At 50.3% G+C, this 20,933-nt stretch overlaps 1 protein-coding gene across 4 annotated transcripts in view; it reads left to right on the forward strand.

Moving 5' to 3' along the window:
• The window catches only part of OTUD3 (OTU deubiquitinase 3), a 28,655-nt gene extending 13,818 nt beyond the window's left edge, over positions 1 to 14,837 (forward strand). The window contains exons 4-8 of one of the 4 annotated variants that reach the window (XM_062190552.1): positions 3,295 to 3,417; positions 7,188 to 7,295; positions 7,803 to 7,902; positions 9,022 to 9,206; positions 10,136 to 14,837. In XM_062190552.1, the coding sequence (XP_062046536.1) occupies positions 3,295 to 3,417; positions 7,188 to 7,295; positions 7,803 to 7,902; positions 9,022 to 9,206; positions 10,136 to 10,312 (693 nt within the window). In that variant the 3' untranslated portion in view covers positions 10,313 to 14,837. Of the gene's footprint in view, positions 1 to 3,294; positions 3,418 to 7,187; positions 7,320 to 7,802; positions 7,903 to 9,021; positions 9,207 to 10,135 lie in introns of all 4 variants that reach the window. The other 3 variants (XM_062190551.1, XM_062190550.1, XM_062190554.1) reach the window with 3 other exon arrangements.
• Positions 14,838 to 20,933: the final 6,096 nt, after the last annotated feature.

Here is a 20,933-nt window from a genome sequence, read left to right on the forward strand (position 1 = left end):
TTTCCAGTTATGTCTGAATGCTTTTCTTGGCTAAGTGTGTGTGAAATATAAGGTTATACTCTATCATGAAGGTCACAGTGCCCTTTTTGTCTTATGCTGTCTGCCTAGGCATAGCCTGTACACATGAAAAAAAAAAAAAAAACAGTTACAGAGATAGTGTTTACATTTACCTTTTTTTTTTTTTTTTTAAATAAGACCATGTTTTTTTAAACACATCTGTGTACCACTGCTGTCAACATATGGAATAAAGCCACAGTGCTAGCAAGGGTTCCATGTCCTTGGCAGTCATCAGACCCTGCCCCGCATCAGCCTCTGGTCACCTCTGTCTCATTTGTCCCTTAGAGTTTTTCCTTTCCAGATATCATGTAAGTGGAAGGATGAAGCCTTTTGTGTGTGGCACAGAGTCCTTCTAACAAAATTACACTACAACAAGGTAAACTATGTAGTCCATGGGTTACTGAGGAATTTTACCATTCGGGGTATAACGAGCAGAGTGAAACTGTATCTCCATGTGCTCTTTGGTGCAGTGTTGCCGGCTGTACTGACACCAGGTAGAGCTATCAGATTTTCACTGGGGCTCTCTTGAACGGATGGTCTTTGAGCCAAGAATACTGGTTACCCCTTGGTTCCAATTTATTGTCATTAAACTTATATACAGCTTAGCAGAAGTTGTCACAGTAGTTAGAATATACAACGTAATGACCCCAGTCCTGAAGGAAAATGTGAAGTGCCCGTAGTCTGCCGTTTCCTCTATTGGTAACATTGAAACATTTATTAATTACCTAGCTAGTTGTGGAGGATAATTCTGCTGTTAGACCTTTGTTTCTGTTATGTACTCTTTCATGAATTGCAGACATTAAAAGTAGATATTTTAAAAATTATTTTTTTTTGTTGGCTCTCGTATCCCAAGGAAGCTTCTTCTAAAAATGTTATTTAAACTTTTTTTTTTTTTTTACTTATTTATTTGAGAGAGAGAGAGCACGAGCTCCAGAGAGAGAGTGCTTCCGTCTGCTGCCTCACTTCCTCAAGTGCCTCAGTGGCTGGGGCTGGGGCCGGGGCCGGGGCCGGGGCCGGGGCCGGGCTGGGGCTGGGCGGGGCCGGGCTGAAGCTGACTGAGCCACCACCTGCTGCCTCCCAGGGTGTGCATTCGCAGAAAGCTGGTGCTGGGAGCAGAGCTGAGTCTAGAACACAGCCACTCTGATGATGGCATGTGGGCATTCTTACCCAGCATCCTGCTGGTGTCTTACCCCCGGAACCAAGTGCTCACCTCCAGTTTTAGCTTTGATGACTAGTGCCATGGGTAAGAATAGTTGCATTATTTATGAGTAGGCTTATACTGAAAACATAGAAATACTGAAACCTACATTGTTTTCTGATTAGAAATAGAAGATGTAGGCCGGCACCGTGGCTCAACAGGCTAATCCTCTGCCTAGCGGTGCTGGCACACCGGGTTCTAGTCCCAGTCGGGGCGCCGGATTCTGTCCCCTCTTCCAGGCCAGCTCTCTGCTGTGGCCCGGGAAGGCACTGAAGGATGGCCCAAGTCCTTGGGCCCTGCACCCCATGGGAGACCAGGAGAAGCACCTGGCTCCTGCCTTCAGATAAGCGCAGTGCGCTGGCCGCAGCGCGCTGGCAGCGGCGGCCATTGGAGGGTGAACCAATGGCAAAGGAAGACCTTTCTCTCTGTCTCTCTCTCTCTCACTGTCTACTCTGCCTGTCAAAAAAAAAAATTAAAAAAAAAAAAAAAGATGTGCTCTGAACAATCAAGATGTTGTCATAGAAAGTGAAAGTTTTCTATAATTTGGTGACTATTCTTCCAGTTATGTTTTTTCTATTCACAGTGTGTATTTATGTTGTGAATATTAAGGATGTAAGTGCTTCAGGGATTATGTCACTCAGAGACTGCCTTCCTGGCACTCTTCCTGAGAGACAGACAGTGTGCTCAGTGTGTCACACGGGTCCAAGGAGGTGCTGCACTTTGATGCCTGGGTGTCCCCTGGAGAAAGCTGCCGCAGTCCTCACAGCATCACTTGTGTGCCTTCTGTCTGTCCCGTGGGGTCTGCTGTGTGTTTAGAGCACAGGTACTATTTAATTTAATGCTGGTATTTCACTGCTTGTAACTTTCAGTAAAAACCAGCAAGAAGGCGCTGATGCATTAGAGTTTTAACAGAGTCAGTGTTGAGCTCAGGGATGGTGAGAATGACTTCAGTGTCTGTGGAGGTGGTGGTGGTCTGGGAGGCACCCTGGCCCCCAGGTCCCCATTCTTGTGTGTGTTGCAGCGCTGTTCACATAGAAGACCTTGTGAGGGCGCTTCCAGGCTTGTGCAGGTCCCTAGTCTGATTTGCTGTTTTGTTTTGAAATTGATGTAAGTGGGGCCAGTGCTGTGATGTAGCACGTAAAGCTGCTGCCTACAGTGCTGGCATCCCATATGGGTGCCAGTTCGTGTCCTGGTGGCTCCATTTCCGATATAGCTCCCTGCTAATGTGCCTGGGAAAGCAGTGGAAGATGATTCAAGTCCCTGGGCCCCGTACCCTTGTGGGAGACCTGGTTGAAGCTCCTGGCTCCTGGCTTTGGATCGGCTCAGCTCTGGCCATTGCAGCCATTTAGGAAGTAAACCAGAGGATGGAAGATCTCTTTCTCTCTGTCTCTCCCTCTCTCTTTATAAAATTCCACCTTTCAAATAAATAAATAAATCTTTAAAAATAAGTAAATAAATCTTTAAAAAAAGTTGATGTAAGTGGAAGCCTTGGGGTTTGTCACTGGTAGGGTTTCTCATTATGTAGTTGATGGAAAAGGCAATTTTTAGTAGTGGGTGGATTTACCATGAAGCTCGTGAGTTGTGTCAGGGCCCTCGTCTATGTGGCTTCCTATCAAGGTCATAGGAGAGGGCTGGCAGTTTCATGTGTATAGTTTTGCATTCTTTATCTGGAAGAGGGGCCCCAGGTTGTTTCAGCGTCAAGCTCAATACCTGTGCCCAGGCCTTCTCTCTTGGAAGGGATTCATCCATGCATTTGAAGGGCTAAGAGGCAGGAAGTGTTTATTTAACTTCATGTAAACTTGTTCCTGGTTTTTGAATTTATTTTCATATGAATTTATTTCCACATAGTTCAATATTAAGGAAGCCAATTGAAACTTACAAGTTTGTGGGAAAAAGGTAATTCAGAAATTGCTTATGACATAACCTAGTCATTTCCCAATCTGTGTCTCTAGGCACACTGGGCAGCTCAGGAAGGCATCTCCCTCCAGGTGTTGGCACTGTCCAAACTTTCCTGGACTCTCCCCTTGTCTTGTCTGCAGATTCGTGGCACAGATAAAAGCAATGGGAGGGAGTTACACATCGCCTATCGCTATGGAGAACATTATGACAGTGTTCGGAGGATCAATGACAACTCGGAAGCGCCTGCTCATCTCCAGACAGACGTGAGTGAGGCCTTGGCTTCCTTTTTCTCAGCCCGAAGAAGCAGGTTGAGAGCTCCTGTGCCCTGCAGCTAAAAATTGGGAGATTTTTATTAAAAGTTGGTTTTAAGAATTTGTGGCTTGATTTTAAAAGTACTTTTTTAGTTTTTAGCTCAGAAGAGAGCAATAGATAAAATTGCTTGTCATTTTTTAGCTTCCTCAATAGCTATGATGATGTGTCTATAAAATCTATAATATTTGAAATTACTTTTATGTTTAAATGTAATCCATTCTTTGTATCTGAAATTTAGACACTATAAAAGAGGTAAAGAAGAAAATAAAAAGCATGGGTCAGCCACCTGGATGAGATTTGTTTTGGTAGCAAATGCATTTTTAATGTATTAGAAATGGTTGAGAGTATATTATCTGTATAGCTTTTTTTCCTGCTTTTACTCAGTTAAAAATTAGCCTTTCCTCACATCTGAAGCCATTGTTTTTTTTTTTTTTTAAGATTTATTTATTTACTTGAAAGTCAGAGTTACACAGAGAGGAGAAGGAGAGGCAGAGAGAGAGAGGTCTTCCATCTGCTGGTTCACTCCCCAGATGGCCACAATGGCCGGAGCTGTGCCAATCTGAAGCCAGGAGCTTCTTTCAGGTCTCCACGTGGGTAGAGGGGCCCAAGGACTTGGGCCATCTTCTGCTATCCCAGGCCATAGCAGAGAGCTGGATAGGAAGAGGAGCAGCCAGGACTAGAACCCGTGCCCATATGGGACGCTGGTGCTTCAGGCCAAAGCTTTAACCCGCTGTGCCACAGTGCCAGCCCACCATTGATTTTTAAACAGTTTTGTTTTTGAGTAGGTCCTGTTTGTCTGTGGTCAGGATTCCAAATGTGTGATGAGCTCTGTGGCAGAAGTCACTGTCCACTTTTGTACTGTCATCACACTGTTAGCCTCTCACATGCAACCAGTGGTATCAGTACACACTAAAATCCAGAGATATTTTCATGTCAAGCAATTATATGTATGTGTATATATTCCACTTTTGCCATTTTAAAAAAGGATTCCTTAAATTAAAGAATATATATATATTCTTTTTCTTTTTCTTTTTCTTTCTTTTCTTTCTTTTTTTTTTTTTTGACAGAGTGGATAGTGAGAGAGAGAGAGACAGAGAGAAAGGTCTTCCTTTTTGCCGTCGGTTCACCCTCCAATGGCCGCTGCGGCCGGCGCATCTCGCTGATCCGAAGCCAGGAGCCAGGTGCTTCTCCTGGTCTCCCATGGGGTACAGGGCCCAAGCACTTGGGCCATCCTTCACTGCACTCCTGGGCCACAGCAGAGAGCTGGCCTGGAAGAGTGGCAACCGGGACAGAATCCGGCACCCCGACCGGAACTAGAACCCGGTGTGCCAGCGCCACAGGCAGAGGATTAGCCTGTTGAACCATGGCGCCAGCCTAATAAATAGATTTTTTTAAAAAGCTTATTTATATTTCCTTTTTTGTGAACTGTATTCATTTTCTTTGCCCATTTCTTCTCTATTGTCATAATGATTCTTTATTGTTTCGGAAACTAGCCTCTGTCTGTGACATGAGTGGAAAATACTTTTTCAATTATTTATCTTTTTGTTCTCTGTCCTTGGGGTCCTTGCTATGAAAGAATTTTGACAGTTAATGTGGTTATATTAGTATTTTCTTAAATGCTTCTTGGGTTTTAGGTCATAACTATGAAGGTCTTTACAATGAAGTTAGAATTCTCTCATAGTTTATTCTGGTACTTTTACAGGGTTTTGTTGTTGTTTAATTAAATTTTGCTCCATTTGCGGTTTATGTGCATGTAAAGAGTATGAGGATGTGAGATGTGATCCAACCTTGTATTTTCCTTGTGGTGATCCAGTTGTACCCAAACCATTCATTCATTATCTTTTTCTCTGCTGATTTAAAATGAGACTTGTTTTGGGGGTGGGTGTTGTGATGCGGAAAGTTCAGCCACACTTGAGACACCCACTGGCTTGAGTCCTGCCTACTGCGCTCTGATTGGGCTTCCTCCTCATGCACCCTGGGAGGCAGCAGGTGATGTCAAGTGCTTGGGCCTCTGCCACCCACATGGAAGAACTGGATGGAGTTCAGCCCAGCCCAGCCCTGGCTGTTGCCAGCATTTGGCAAGTGAACCAGTGATAGATCTCTCTCTCTCTGTCACTGCCTTTCAAATAGATGAAAAAATATTAAAATATGAAAAATATTAAAATAGTAAACATTAAAAAATACCATTTTCCCTTGTGTACTAAATTGCCATATTATATGTATGTATTTCTAGACATTTGGTTTTATTCCCCCTCATCTGCCTATTCATGTATTGATGCCTCATTGTTTTATAATTTGATTTTTTTTCACGCATTGGTTTTCTTTTAATAATAGCCTACATATTCTTGCTTTACAACTATTAGAACCCGTATGTCTAGTTAGAAAACATCCCAATGAGTTTTGAGATGGTGAGCTTAGTAAGTTAATAGGTTCATTTAAGGAAAAGTTGACCTCTTGATGATGCTGAGTGTACCAACCCAGAACCTGTTGTGCTGGTTTTTTTGCTTGTTTAATTGACTTTTTTTGTAATGCCTAGGAGCATTTTGCCCACTTTACACTGAACTTATTTTTAGGTGTTTTGTGTTTCCGTACTGTAAGGAGAAGATTTGTTTCCCTTTATATTTCCTAGCTAGTCGCCATTTGCATATGAGAGTTAATTACTTACCCAGATGTCCTATAGAATTCTTTTTTAAAACTTGAGGTCAAATTCACATGGTATAAAAACAATCATTTTAAAGTATACAGTTCTGTGACCCTCAGTGCACGCAGTGTTGTGCGGCCACTTCATCCAGTTCCAGGCATTTCCCATCACCCACGAGGAAACTCTGTCCCGGTTAAGCCGTTATTCCCTCTCTCTCTCTTCCTCCAGCAACCGCCAGTCTGCCTTCTGTCTGTGGCTTTACCTATTCTGGGTACTTCCTGTAAATGGGTTCATGTAACCTGTGACCTTTTCTGTCTGGCTTCTTTCACTTTGCAAAATGTTTTCGCTGTTCATCTCTGTGTCTGTGTCCTTTTTAATTTTGTACTTCTGGTTTCTTTCTTCTAGCTTACTGCTGTGACTGTTTATCTAGATGTTGTTTAATGATAGTGGTAATGAAAACCTTATTTTACTTTACCAGGAATAAAGACGTTATTCTATGAATTCACAGAGGTTATTTAACCACACCTGTACTATGAAACCTTTATGTTTCCAGTTATTCACCAGTACGCGTTGTTATGAACACTTCTGCATAAATCCTTTGTGTATTTGATGTTATTTCCTTTGGCTAAATTCCAAAGCTGTGAAACTGCTGGGTGTGAACTGGCACCCATATGGGATGCTGGCACTGGAGGCAGCGGCTTTGCCCGCTATGCTACAGCGCTGGCCCCGACAGTGTAGCTTCTGAGTTCCATATATTTCTTCAAGACCAGCGTTGGTCTACAAAGCTCATGGAATTCAAGAGCAGAGGATCATCTGTTGTTAGGGCCACAGCTCTGGAAATGAGCTGAGACAGAGGTCAGCAGTCATGCCAAGGTGTTGGTGTCTAATGCCCTCCTTGCTGAGCACCTCAGCCTGTCTCTTGGGGCTTTCTTTTTAGTTCTGTTGTGGTTTGGATTCTCAGTGTGCAGATGAAATCTAGTGTTGTCACTACTATTCTCTTAAAATTGTTTTTAGAATTTTCTTTTAATTCTGAACATAGTTTCCTAGAGTTCTGTGATTATTACTCTGTGTTTCCTTTAGTTTCAGATGCTTCATCAGGATGAGTCAAATAAAAGAGAAAAGATCAAGACAAAGGTGGTGGACTCTGAAGACAACCTGAGAGATGAAGTGGGAGATGCTGTCCAGAAAGTCTGTAATGCGACTGGATGTTCAGTTAGTATTTCTGTCGTGAGGCTGCGGTTGATGAGCAGGCATGGCTGTGCCCAGTGTCCCTGCTGGTCCTGTAGCCTCATCCAGCACACTGTGCCTGCAGGCCAGGCCGGAGCAGGGCCCTGAGGGCTGTGGTTTGCTGAGGGCTGTGCTGTGTGACTGTAGGGGAGTTGTTGATTCATCTTCTTGTTTGTTAAACTTCACCCAGTGCTGCTCCAAATCCTAAGGCAGTGTGCGTTTAGACTTTGGCAAGTATTTACCCTAGTAAAAGGACAGTTTTAGAAAGGCAATTCATTTATTAATATGTATTAAGTGATTATTTCAAGTGACCAAGCCTTTTGAAAACCCACGTTTTCTACACAGAAAAAGTCTTAAAACCTTGTGTCAGTTCTCACCATTACATGTGTGTGTTTAGTGGATTGTTGAAGTAGGGCTGGGTAGAAAGTACATGAAGAGTCCTGAGGTGTTTCTTTGTTTCCCGAATAGGATTTGAACTTAATAGTCCAGAGCCTGGAAGCTGAAAATTACAATATTGAATCTGCAATCCTTGCCATGCTTCGAATGAACCAAGGGGAAAGAAACGATAGTAAGTTCATGACTGACGTTCATACTAATTGTGTTGGTGACTTTCCAGTTATTTAAAATGTCACAGGGTGTGCATTCATTCGTTCAGCAGTTGTTTATTGAGTACCTGCTGTATGCAGGATTTTTTTTTTTTTTTTAAACTAGGTCCTGGTCCTGGGAGAGCATGGTTTAGGGGTTGAGAGGGCATGGTGGAAACAGGTAAATGGGGGTGAAGCTCCAGGGTGCCAGGGAGTGTAAGGGAAGGTACTTGACCCAGGCTTGGGAGTTGGGGAGTGTCAGGGAAAACTCTCCTTTTAGAAATATGACCCCCTTTGAAAGCCAGAGTGATACATGAAGAAATACCTTACTTTCTATGGAAATGTTTTGATTAGTACCTGTCAACTGGTAGTAATTCAGAATTTCTTTTTACTTGAACTGAGTTTAGTTTTATGACTCCGGAAGGAAACAGTGTAATATCTTATTAGTGTTGTAAGTCATTTATTTAACAGGGTATCAGTAAATGCTGAGTGCCAGCTCCTGCTCCTGGTATTATGCTCTCCCCGAGACCGGTTCTGTTACCCACTTTCTGTATGTGCTATCTTAGAGAGCTCTGGGTTACTTGGTCTTTGTGGCCTTTAACAGCACCATCTGATACGTGTGCTGGTCTGAGTAGGGTACACCAGGCAGGACAGTGTGTGCCTGGGAGCTGTGCTTAAATTGTTTTTAATTTTAATTAATTTCTGTGTGAATTGTTGCATGTGGTTGGTGGCTCCTGTATTGTTTGTACAGCACAGCTTTTTAGAGCCTATTTCTTTTCTGCGTTTTGGATGCAAATGAAAGATTTCCCCCTAAACATTAATGTTACAAAGCAGTTTGGCTAAGGAAACAAAGCATCCTGGTGGGAAGTGGACCATAAGGCTGGTTGGGACTTCTTATCTTCAAACTTTTCCTCTAAATTCTATGAATTACTTTTGTCCTGTGTTTCCCATTGTATTGATTGACATTGGGGTTTTTGTCTCAGGCCACTTGCTTCCTGGAGCCAGTGGCCTGGGGACACCAGAGGTGCGTTGAAGCCACTCCGTACCGCAGTGGTGTTGTGTGACTCTCTGGCTCCCAATTGTAACGAAGCTCTCTCTGGAAGATGCAGAGGAGAACCTGGAGCCCAGTGGCCGAGAGTGGACGCAGTGTGGCCCTTTACGGGAGGAGGGTGGCAGTGGCGCCAGAGTCTTTGGAAATCAGGGCTTCAATGAAGGCAGGACCGAAAACACCAAGGCACGGGCCAGCCCTAGTGAAGAAAACAAAGCACATAAAAACCAGCTCCCGAAGGTATGAAGGGTGGGGTCAGCAGGGTGCATGGTGGGCTCTTGTCCGTCTGAAGCACTGGGGGCACTGGACATTCAGTTCAGTGTGCAGGTCTGTTTGGATTTATAAAATTAGTCATTGTGGAAAATCTGAGGGCTGCGGAGAGTCTGTCAAGGAGCAGAATGAAGACCTCACGCTCCTGTTGGGTGCACACACTGAGCGCTAGAAGGAAGTGTGCCCTGCATTGGCCACGCAGCCCACCTCCTCCTTCCCCTTTGTTCCTGTGCGGGCGAGCTCTCCCGGCTCAGGCCACAGTGTTCATCGGGCTGTGGTGTTCACAGGGCTGTGGTTTGCAGGGAAGAGCTTCATGTATAAATCTTGTTTGTTTTTTATTTTCTTAACGTCCCGGAAGAGGAGGGAACAGGTTAGAGGGCATGGATATTTTGGTAAATGACCCAGTGATTCCCAGAAAGGTTGTCCATGTCCCTCTCTGTCCCCACTGCCACCAGTGGTGGGTGACGTCATTTCATTGTACTGAATTTGGAGCTCGTCTTAAGACTTACACCAGGAGCTTCTGAGCGCAGAGTGCCACATGAAGTAAGAAGCCACAGGCAGAGGGGATTTTGTTGGCATTACCTGGGCACCGAGCTCTGTGGGGAGTGGGTGTTGGCACGTTTGAGTGTCATCTCTTGCTCAGTGGGGATTCGTGCTTCTTTAGGTCATTGTGATTTGGTTGTGAGGAGAGTGGAGTTTTGTTTGCTAGGGCAGCAAGGGGCTAGTGTACGTTCAGGTGACATTTGAGCAGTGCTGGAAAGTAAACCGCTGTCGGCCCCTGAGGCGGTTTTCCTCTGTCCCTGCCCAGGAGCGGTACCAGCCAGCCCAGGGTCTCCCTCCCCGTGGGCAGCAGGGGGCAGCCGTGCTTGCCGCCTCGCCACAGTGGGTGTCTCTTCCAGGTCACAAACCGACAGAGGAGAGAGCAGCAGCGGCAGGAGAAGAAGAAGCGGCAGGAGGAGCGGCACCGGCGCAGAGCCCTGGAGAGCAGGAGCGGCCCCAGGGACGGCAGCAAGGGCGAAGCCGCCGCGGGCGCGCAGGTCACCTTGGTGAAGACCTTTGCTGCTCTCACCATCTGACTGTGGCCTCCGGGGAGCGCTCCGAGCCGACGGAAGGGGATGAGACCATCGCTTTACCGAATGAAATACAGCCGGCCTGACCCACACGGACGCTCACACGTGGAGTTCGTGTCTTTCAAGCCGCCTCTTTTTTGTTCAAAGTGTAGTTTTGTTAGTGATGTTTGTTTGTGAATGTGCTGGGAAGCCACCGGCCTCTATAATGCAGACTTCAGGCGGTGCGTGTCGGGGTGGACCGTGAGGTCAGGAAGGGCCTTCTGGGTGTGGCTTTATTTGCCCCAAAAGTCAGAGTTCAGTGACCCGGGGACCTTCCCTTGGACTTGGGGTGAGCTTTGCTGTCATTGTTCCTAAAGCAGTGTGCAGTAACTGTGAGAAACTCTGAACCACGGGTTTCCTGTTTCTCTTTTGCAAACAGATACTAATGCACAGGGCAGTTTATAAGTGACCTCCAGCTCAGGCACATGTTTACATGTAGTTTTCTTGTAAACGAGGTTACTCGGAAAATAGTTCAGGTAGTGTTTGCCCAAAGTAGTGTGGTATGAGGGTTGTGGACTGTCCTCGGTGGGAATTAAACAAGAACCCTTCGCTTCCTTCTTACTCGCACGTTCCTTCAGTGGGGTGCAGTTGCTGTTAGTTCACTAACACTGAAGGCATAGGACAAGTGCACCTGACTGTTCGGTAGGCCTGGGCTTTGCTGGGACATGGACAGTGTTGTTGAGTGGCTGGTACTCAGTGGTATTCTCTGGGAAGCTGGCGTGTTTCTGCTGTGATAAAATTCTGGAATTCTGAGAGTATGTGGAGCAAGTGGTCGTTGTAAAGGGAGAAGTCAGGGACATGTAGAGTTTTGCTTGGGAAGTCTAAAAAGTTCTTTGCTTTTATAGGAAAAATCTGAAAGAAAAGAACTAAAGGCTTTTCAGGTTTCCATCTTAAGTAACTGCACTTTCTCGCTCACTCCCCAGACTTCAGAGAAAATGAACTCTGACTTGACCATCTGCATAGCGTGCTGCGTGTTCCTAGTCTTGGGGGAGTGCAATCCTGTCACGTGCTGCACTTGTTTCTTTTATTTAAGCTGTGTTTGGGGTTGCAGTGTTGGGAGAACTCTCTGGTACCGACCAGCAGTTGTCAGTGATTAGGTGAGACCAGTAGGAGAGAGAAGGTACTTCGGCCAGGGCCTCTGAGCGACTCCACAATTGTGAAACAGATTTGGGTCATGAAGAAGTGTCATTCCTAGAACGGAATTAGGTGGATGTGAATTTTAAAACTGTGACGTAAGAGGCGGCCACCTTGGGTGATCTTGGCCATTTAGGAACCTCATATTTGGGCAAGTCAAATATGCTAATTCAAAAGGTAAATTATTAGTTGTCTCCTTACCCCTTGTAATGAAATTTTAAGTGCAATGAAAATTCGCAGGTGAAGGGAAAGGTATAAACATGTTGGCATGTGGAGGCCTCACATTGGGCAGGCCCTGGATTCTCGGAGTTACCTTTATCAGCAGGTGTGTGCTTTCTTTATTTTTAACGATGGCTTAGTTTTTGTTTGTTCGACTTTGGAGACTTTGTGCTTGGAGAATCAGTCGTCCGTTGGAGTTGTTCCCTGAACGTGGTGGTGTGGGTTTCCTGGGTACTTAGCCTGTGGAAAACTGCACAGCGTTTTCTGCTGTACCTCAGGTCCTGAGTTGGAAACGTAGGACCTGGTCTACCCCGGACCTGGTCTACCCCGGACCTGGTCTACCCCGGACCTGGCCATGTGTTGCCTTTTGTCGTAAGGAAGTGGGTTCAGTGCTTTAGACTCCGGAGAAGCCCTGGCTTTCCCCCCTGGACAGGTTCCTGGGGGCTGAGCTGCTCCGAGTGAACACACTTTCTTGCGTGCTTTGTACCGCTCGAGTGCCGACCAGATTCTCTTGGGAGAAGCAAGATGAGTGCCGGAAACCGCACGTTAGGAGGCAGAAGCAGCCCAGGGCAAACGCTTTGTCAGAAGCAGTGGAATTGCTATATGTTTAGGTCAGTGAAGGTGGCCTTGGGCCCCATTTGGTTTTAGAAGTTTTAGAAGCTGCTAAAACACATCCCTATTGAGAACCTTGCTCTCTGAATTACTTAGTTCTGGTAATAGGCTTCAGTACTTAGGGTTCGGTAACAGTGGTTTTAAAAACGAATCAAACGGCTTTAGTGATTTCTTTATTGCCATTTCACAGCTTTCCAGTTGTCAGCGGTCAGTGTTTAGCATTGTAGGGATGGAGCACATGTGTCCAACGTCAATGGTGTCTTCTAGCTGAGGGTTTGAATTCAGACATCACTGTTTTCGGCGCCATAGCAGGCACTGGGAAGTGACTCCCGGGAGCCGGCGTGGGAGGCCCAGTGCGGTGCGTCCTGCGGTGACTGTGGGCACGGCGGTGACTCGCGGCAGCCCGTTAGGAACTGAGCCTGTCGAGCCCCGGTGGGCCACCTTGGCAGGTAGAGATGTTTGCTGTGCTGTGTTGTCTCTGGAGTTTGTAGTGAGGCCAGGGGAAGGGGATGGACCAGTGTCTGGAGCTGCTTGCTGGGCTTACACACTGTACATAAAGTTTTGGATTTAAAAATGCTTTTACAGGTCAAAATATGAAATAAAACTTTAGCAGTAACAGCTTTGAATTAGATAGATGTATTAAAACAACATAGAACCACAACTTCTAAGTAGAATCGTTACCACCAGGAGACATTAGAAAGATAGAATGTGTTTGTGTATTTAATTTTTATCTTTCAAAAATACGTAGTAGCCCTTCAGGAACAAGCTCTGACTGAAGAATTGTGGCAGAGAAAGAATCTTAAACGTTGACCTTGTCTGTAATTTCTTTCTTAAGCTCTGAACACACTTCCAGCCCCATGATGGCTGGGACGGCAGGGCCGTGGCTCTCCCTGGCCTGGCAGCCTTCGGGGGATTGATAGCGGCCGGCCCTGCCTCCCGGGGCAGCTTCACTGTGTGGCGCGCTGTGACCGCAGAGCTGCCTGGGTCCTCAGCTGTGCTGTGGCGGAGAACCACACCTGCAGTGAGCTTCTCTCTTTCCAGGAGATGCTCCAAGCTCTGGCTGAGTTCTGCTGGGTCAGTACACCTGCCAGCAGGTTCCCTCTGAAGTGCCCAACTCATATCCGTGGTTCATGGAGGATGGGATTCCTGGCACGGGCACCGCTGTGGGTGGCAGAGAATCGCACGTGCTGATTTCAGTGTCTGCGCAGGCGGCCCCTCCTGGTGCCTGCCGTTGGGGGCAGGCTCGTAGCTCTGCACCTTTTACCTCAAGGCTCTGCTGTTCTGCACCAACACTTTGGACGCTGAGTCGGACCCGTTTTTCTGTTTTGTCATTTTCCTCATTCACGGTTTCAGTCGTGTCCACTTCAGAGCAGGCGCTGCTCGAACCCCGGGGCCTTCCGCCGGTTGTTCCCCTGGGAGTCACTCGTGGCCCTGTCTACAAAGTGTGTTTTCTCGACTCTAAGGCAAGTGGTACTTTTCCACTGACATGGCTTCACTGGAGACGTAGACAGCGCGTTTAAATGAACGCCTGCCATCGCGTGTTGGGGACAGTCTGGACTTGTGGGAAAGCGGGGATCAGAGTGTGTGTATCGGTTGCCAAGTGCAGGCACCACGAGTCTGTCCGGCTGTTGTGCTTAGGACTGCTTTGTAGCCAGAGTAAGATGTTGAGGGTCCCCGGGGTTCTTTGCAGAGGGGCTGGTGCCAGTGTAAAGAATGAATGCCCACAGAAGTGCTTACTTTTGCACAGGGAGTTTATTTGAAGCAGGGTGTACCCATCATGCACAGCTGCTTCTCACCATGCCACTCATCTCAGAAGGTCATGGTCACCGGACAGAACCTCTGTGGCCTGGCTCTGACCCTTTGCCTGTCAGTGTCCGCCAGGTCCCTGTTCCCAGCCATCCATGACAATCACGCGAGCGCAGCCTGTGGCTTGATCCAGCAGACCCCTGTGCTGGAACCGGAGCTGGTGCGAGGGTGCTTGCGTCTCCCCACTCCTGTGGTCCGCTTTCTCGGAGGAACGGCCCATGGCTTCCCCTGCTACCTCCTGGCCTCTTCACCAGCACTGTGCTCAGAGAGGGGAAGACGAGAGCCCAGAGTCAGACTCCGCTCTGCCCGTTCCCTTCGGGGCGCAGGCTGCTGGTGCCCACCGGCCCCCGTGGGGAGGGCGGGCCTCGGGGTAGGGCCCTCTCCATCTCCTTGCACTGCACTTGTTCTGCTTTGGTCTGGAGCTCCTGCAGACCTCCATGGGGTCGGGGTCCACAGGCTGAGCAAGTCTTGCCTTACCTGTAGAGCGCGGCGGTGAGAAATGGGGTCGTCCGTGTCCACACTCAGCTCCCCTCGGGGTTTCTTTGCACAGATCTCGTGTTCATCTGAACCATTTTATTTTTTATTTACTAAAGTACTGTACTTGGCTATTTGCAGTGTTTTCAAAACCAGACGTTCCTTTTTTGTGTTTTTAATCTTTAATACCTTGGTGCAATAGAAGCTGCAAAGATGTGCCACTTTATCTATGAAATGGAATTTTGTATACCAGTAAATTCTAGTTTAAAAACAAAAGTTTCAAGTGATTTTTTAATCAAGACCTGACCACATTTGGGTGAATGAGAGAGCTTGGCTGGCACACATCCTCTCAGGAGGCCTGGGCATGGAAGGTGAGTGAGTGCCGGACGGAGTGGTGCTGATGCTGGCGGCCTCCTTTGGGATCTGTGCTGTGGCTGCAGTGCAGGTCGCAGCCACCACGTCCCCCGCAGAGCCAGTCCCGAGGCGTACTCCTGCCTGGCATCCAGGGGCGTCTCTGGTCATTTGTCAGCTGTCCCTCGGGCTTCTCAGCAGCCCTGGGTGTCGGCCCCATTTCCGGCCGGGGCACACACTCACTGGTCACAGAAGGACAGAGGGCGGGGGCGGTGGCAGCCATAGAAACCAGAGGGGAAAGCCCCTGGGCATCCCGCAGGGGCCCACCCACACACATGCAGACTCTAGGCTAGTGGGAGAGGCTGGGCTGGCTCGCCAGACCTCCCACGGCCTCACGATCTTGGCCCGGAGATGGTCCTGCTCCCTGTCTAGTCTTGGATTTGACGAGCAGCCTTCTCAGTGAGCACCCTGCTGCCTTGATACCAAAGGAGCTGGGGGCAATATGGCTCCTGTGATGGTTAGAACATTCCAGCTCCGGTCAAGGCTGTTCTGTCGTCACTCAGCCCACCCTCCCTGTGTAATGTTAGCCTCAGTCCACAGCTGGGAGACCCGTCATCTGAGGGGGATGCACTGTCTGGTTCCTGTTAGTCCAGCTGAGGCTTTCTGGAGGATTCTCCTCGGACCAAGAGATGTCCCGGTTGAGGTGCTGCGCCCCTGTACAACTTTAATAGCCCCCTTAGTTCCGTTCCAGAGTTTCAGCTGGGGCTGGGTGGCCACTTGGGCTTGGGAGAGCTGGGCAGCACCTGGGAGGTGACCTGGGAGATTGGGGGAATCCTCCAAGGACAGAGGGGTGTTCTGGGGCCAGGTAGGGACAAGTGGCTGTGCTTGTGTCCCTTCTTGAAAACCCAGACTTCTGAGTTAGCTGTCACCTGCCCCCCCCCCCCCCCCCCGCCCATTCCCTGGTCCGAGTATTCAGGTGAGTGGCTTGAGTTACAGTGTGGCTCTGGACAGAACGGGTCTGCTCCCATTATAGTGAATCAGGGATTGAGAGCTTCCTGGGTTGAGAAGGATGGGGACCGGTCCTGGCATGGACATTCTCTCTCCTTCCTGGAGACACTTAGCGGAACCTCTCTGGTTAGAGAGACTCGGATATCGCCAGGTGCTTTAGTTCCTATTACACCCACTCGTCCATCCAAACATCTAAGAATCCACCCAGCGTTAGCTGACCCTCTGCTGTGGGTGAGTGATTCCTTCTGGGTGTGGACAGCAGCCGTGGACCAGGAGTGGAAGTGGACAGGTAGCTGTGGCCAAGCGAACATGCCATGCAGGAGAGGCTGCTCAGAGGCCGAGTTCCGCGTGGAAAAATCCAGGCGGCAGGGGGAGGAGGTGACCCTGGGAGTAGGCATGGAGCAGCAGACCAGGCGTGAAGGCAGAGCAAAGCCCTGGAGTGGGGTGTTGGGGGCACGCACGGCAGCTTATTAAGGATGCTCAGGAAATGGAGAAAGGCTGGGAACTCCTTCACTTCCTCTGTGCCCTTTGCTACCGGGAGACTTGGGCTGTGCTTCCTGGGTGGACTCTGCAGGGCAGGTGGGCTCGGGCCAACTGAGTCCCTTTTCAGTGTGTGCGGCCAGGCCGAGCGCACGTTCTGACCTGGGGACAGTACCGGTTGCAGCCTTCCGGGACAAACATGGCGGTGTCTCTCCAGCTAGCCTACCACTTTGCCTGTGGGTGGCGTCCGCTGGGCGGGGGGGGGGGGGGGGGGGGGGGAGGCGAGGGGCTTTCCAAACACCTGTCACTCAGAGGGGTGGGAGCCAAGAGACGAGCAAATCAATTGGCCTTCATCATGGAGATGCCACTTCACCCAGGTCATTGCCATTGTCCTGTGTCCACGTGTGCAGCTGAGTGGATAGCCCCTCGGCACCCACAGCCAGAGTGAACATGCGCGGCAGGGCGGGCAAAACCACAGCGGGGGACTCGGCCGGCCTGCAGCATCCGTGCTTTACCGAGGGCAGAGGCTGATGGTTTTATTCCCATTTTACACCAAAGGAATCGATAACCGGCTCGAGATTGTAGATGGCCGCAGGGCAGGCTGTGAGCCCAGGCCGGCTGCCTGTACCATCGGGAACCCAAATAACCACACCGAGTGGTGCCGGGAGAGGAGGGACACGTTGCTTGGTGACGCAGGAGGGTGCGGTCCTTCCCAGCTGGAAGCGCCTCAGGGAACTGGAGACGCGCTTCAAGCCCACGGGAGTCGGCGTGGGGACGGAGGGGCCTGCCTGTGGGCGAGCCCTGCTTGTAGGTGGAGGGAAGCTGCCGCACGCAGGACCGAAGGCGGGAAAGCACTGGGCACCTCCTGGGCACGAGGATTCCAGCTGCCAGCGAGTGCACACGCTGGGAGGCCACAGGTGATGGCTCACACAGGGGAGACCCGGATGGAGTCCCCAGCCCGGCCACTGCAGGATTTCAGGCATTTGGGGAGCGAACCAGTGGATGGAAGTCCTCTTTGTCTTTCTGTCTGTGTCTCTGGCTCTGTTCCTTACCCCCTCCAATAAATACATAAAAAACTTAAAAACCGCCGGCGCCGCAGCTCACTAGGCTAATCCTCCGCCTTGCGGCGCTGGCACACCAGGTTCTAGTGTCGGTCGGGGCACCGATTCTGTCCTGGTTGCCCCTCTTCCAGGCCAGCTCTCTGCTGTGGCCAGGGAGTGCAGTGGAGGATGGCCCAAGTGCTTGGACCCTGCACCCCATGGGAGACCAGGAGAAGCACCTGGCTCCTGCCATTGGATCAGCGTGGTGCGCTGGCCGCAGCGCGCTACCGCGGCGGCCATTGGAGGGTGAACCAACGGCAAAAGGAAGATCTTTCTCTCTGTCTCTCTCTCACTGTCCACTCTGTCAAAAAAAAAAAAAAAAAAAAAAGAACAATTAAAACAAAACAAAAAAAAACTTAAAAACCAAACAACCGCTGGTCCCACTGACTGGTGTAGAAGAGCTGGTGTCATCTGTCTGCTGAATGAGACTTGTCCCTGACCCCAGCATCCAGCAAGACCCAGATGGAATTTAAGGAAAGAGGGAACTTGCGTGAAGTGTCCCGTCCTCCGGCGGTGCCGCTGCCAGATCCCCACAGGGGCCTTCAGGGGTCTCAAGTGGGGATTCCGCTGTTGATCTCATTGCTTATCCAGAAATGTCACCGAATACCTCGTGCATGGCTTGTGGTAGGGGCTACGTGCGAACAAAAGCAGCAACAATCCCAATTTTGTCAACAAAGTTGGAGAGGCAAGCTCGGGGACATCTGGGTGACAACGCCGCTTCCTCAGCCTTGATGGGGTCCCTCGCCTCGTTCTTTCATTCATTCACCTGTCTGCCCATTCATTCATCCATGCGTTAATTAATATTAATGAGCTTAATAAATTGTTGGCTCTTGTCACGACATCCATTCATGGGCCGTGAATGCTGATTGACACGTGATGCGTTGGGGTGTACTGCTGTACATGCCAACTCAGGAACCTAGCCGCAGGGCTGGACAGCTGGCCAAGTGGTTAGCGGCATTGACTAAGGTGCCCACGTCCCACATGGCAGTACGAGGGTTGGATTCCTGGTTGCAGCTCCTGACTTCGACGTCCTGGCCAGTGTAGCCCCCAGGAGACAGTGGTGATGGCTGAAGTTGCAGGGTTCCTGCCAGCCACAGGGAGACCTGGATCGAATCCCCAGGTCCTGACTTTGGCCCTGGTCACTGGGGACATTTGGGGAATGAACCAGCAGTTGGGAGCACTCTTTCTGTCTCTGCCTCTCAAAAGCAATAGAAATATAAAAATAAAAGAAGGCAAGCGTGCCAGGGAGGTGTCATTGTGCCGTTTCACAAATGCATTGTGCCCGTTACAGCTCTGATTAGATTCTCACGTGCGTGCCTGGGGGTCCTGTTCCAGCAGCCCCGCGTCCTGTGTTTCTGACAGGATCGGCTGCTGCAGCCCCAGCTGTCCACGGGCCTCCCGGGCAGCCCGGCTCTCAGCCAGACCCGCTGCTGCTGAAGGGAAGGGCAGTGGCTTACCTGCAGCCCCTGGCTCCGGGGCCAGGCTCCTCTGTTCCTTTTCCAGTCTCAGGGCGGCTGCCAAGGGCTTGTGCTAGAGGACACAGACACACGAGTGGGATTGAGGGAGACACCTGTGTTCCTTCTTCAAACATTTACTGAATGCTAGCAAAGGGGAGGATGTGAGCTGGGCTGTGGCCCACGGGATCACGGGCTGGAGTGGAGGATTGGGGTTCCCCAGGCTCTGGCTTCTAGTTCCCAGTCTTTGTCCTACTCTATGTACCCAGACACCCACCAGGCACCTGCTGTCTTGGCCCCTTACATCCACCGGAGCACGACCTCCCTCCTATGTCTCCCGCTTCTGTGTGGCACCAGCATCCTCTTTGGATGTAAAGCCTTCGTTTGGGATCGCTCAGCGATTTTCCTGATGGAGAATGTGGGTCCAGAAATGTCACTACACCGGAAACACGTTTTACCTACCCGATGAAGGCAAGTCCTGGGTTACACCGAGTTGTTTCTTCCCTGCCGCCTGAAAAAGAATGGACACCAGAGGGCGCCCCAGGACCGTCTACCGTCTCTGCACACACGCACAGGAGCGATTGTTGCTGTATGATTTGGTCCCGTGGCGATGGGGGTCAGGACAACAAAGCGCGACACCTGCCCCTCGCCTCCACGATGACTCGTCCCTCTGATCTCGCCGTGCTCCTGCAAGCGCTCAGGATGAAAGGATTGGCCGATTCCTGTGTCTGCTGGGGGCGCCGCCCCCGTGATGCTCTGCACGTGTCCCGTCTCGCCGGCCGAGGCTCACCCGCTCCCGTGAGGGCATCTCCGTATTATCGCCAGTGGAGACACGGCCTGCCTTCCGGAGGGGGAGAGCCTGGTGCTGGCAGAGGAGCCGCCTGCCTCCTGGTGGGGGGCGGGCGTCTCCGTGGCTCTAGAGCTCAGGCTGCGGTCAGCCCACGATGTTGAGCCCTAGCTTCTTCCCTGCTATCAGGAGCCTGACCCCGCTGCGGGTCTAGACAGGTGGCCATCCCTGGGCCCCTCGCTCATCCCCACTCGGCGAGGGGCGGGTCTGGCCCACGTGGCCACACCAGAGGGGGCCAACTCCACGAAGCAACGAAGGGGCTGGGAGTGAGGCTATCCTTCTCCTGCCCCTGTTAGCCGAAGAAGGGGCTTGAAGAAGACAATTTGCATTTATTTATTTAGAGGTATATGTTAGAGAGAGAGAGAGAGAGAGAGAGAGAGAGAGAGAGAGAGAGAGAGAGGAGTGGCACACAGAGAGATCTTCCATCTGCTGGTTCACTCCCCAAATGGCCACAACAGTCAAGGCTGGGCCAGGCTGAAACCAGGAATCTGGAGCTCCATCCGGCCTCCCATGTGGGTGCAGGGGCCCCAGCACGTGGGCCATCTTCCTCTGCTTTCCTGGGTGCTGGGTCGGAAGTGGAGCTGCGTCGCAGCCAATGGCTTAACCCGCTGCGCCCCAACGCCGGCCCCAGAGGAGACGGTTTAGAGCTGCTTTATTCTCTTAGGGGCCAGGGGCCAGCAGGGGGCGCCTGATGACCATGGGGCTCTTTTCAGCCTGGTATTTTTCGTGCCACGGAGCCACACGTCCAGCTGGAATCCTGTGGCAGCTGCCGTGGTTGTTGTCAGATTGTCTACCGCGGGGAATTGGGACTGCAGGAAGGGGGCGCCACGTCGGAGGGCAGGTGCTCGAAAAATGAAGGAATGAGTGAATGAATGAAGGACTCAGTGAACCCTGGCATGACAGAAGTGGAGACTCGGGGACTGTGAGGATGACAGGCACGCGCCATCCTCCCTCTGGGAGCAGAGCCTGCTGGGTGTGGATGGGACCCCTGGCTCCTGGGGCTCTTCCTACGGGGCAGGTGCGATGGTCCAGGCTGCCAGGGGGAGCTCTCAGGGAGGGGTGGAATTTTCCAAAGGGAGGGCCTTCGATGCCACGCTCCCCGG

This window comes from Lepus europaeus, chromosome 5, assembly GCF_033115175.1.
Source record: "Lepus europaeus isolate LE1 chromosome 5, mLepTim1.pri, whole genome shotgun sequence".
NCBI lineage: Eukaryota > Metazoa > Chordata > Mammalia > Lagomorpha > Leporidae > Lepus > Lepus europaeus.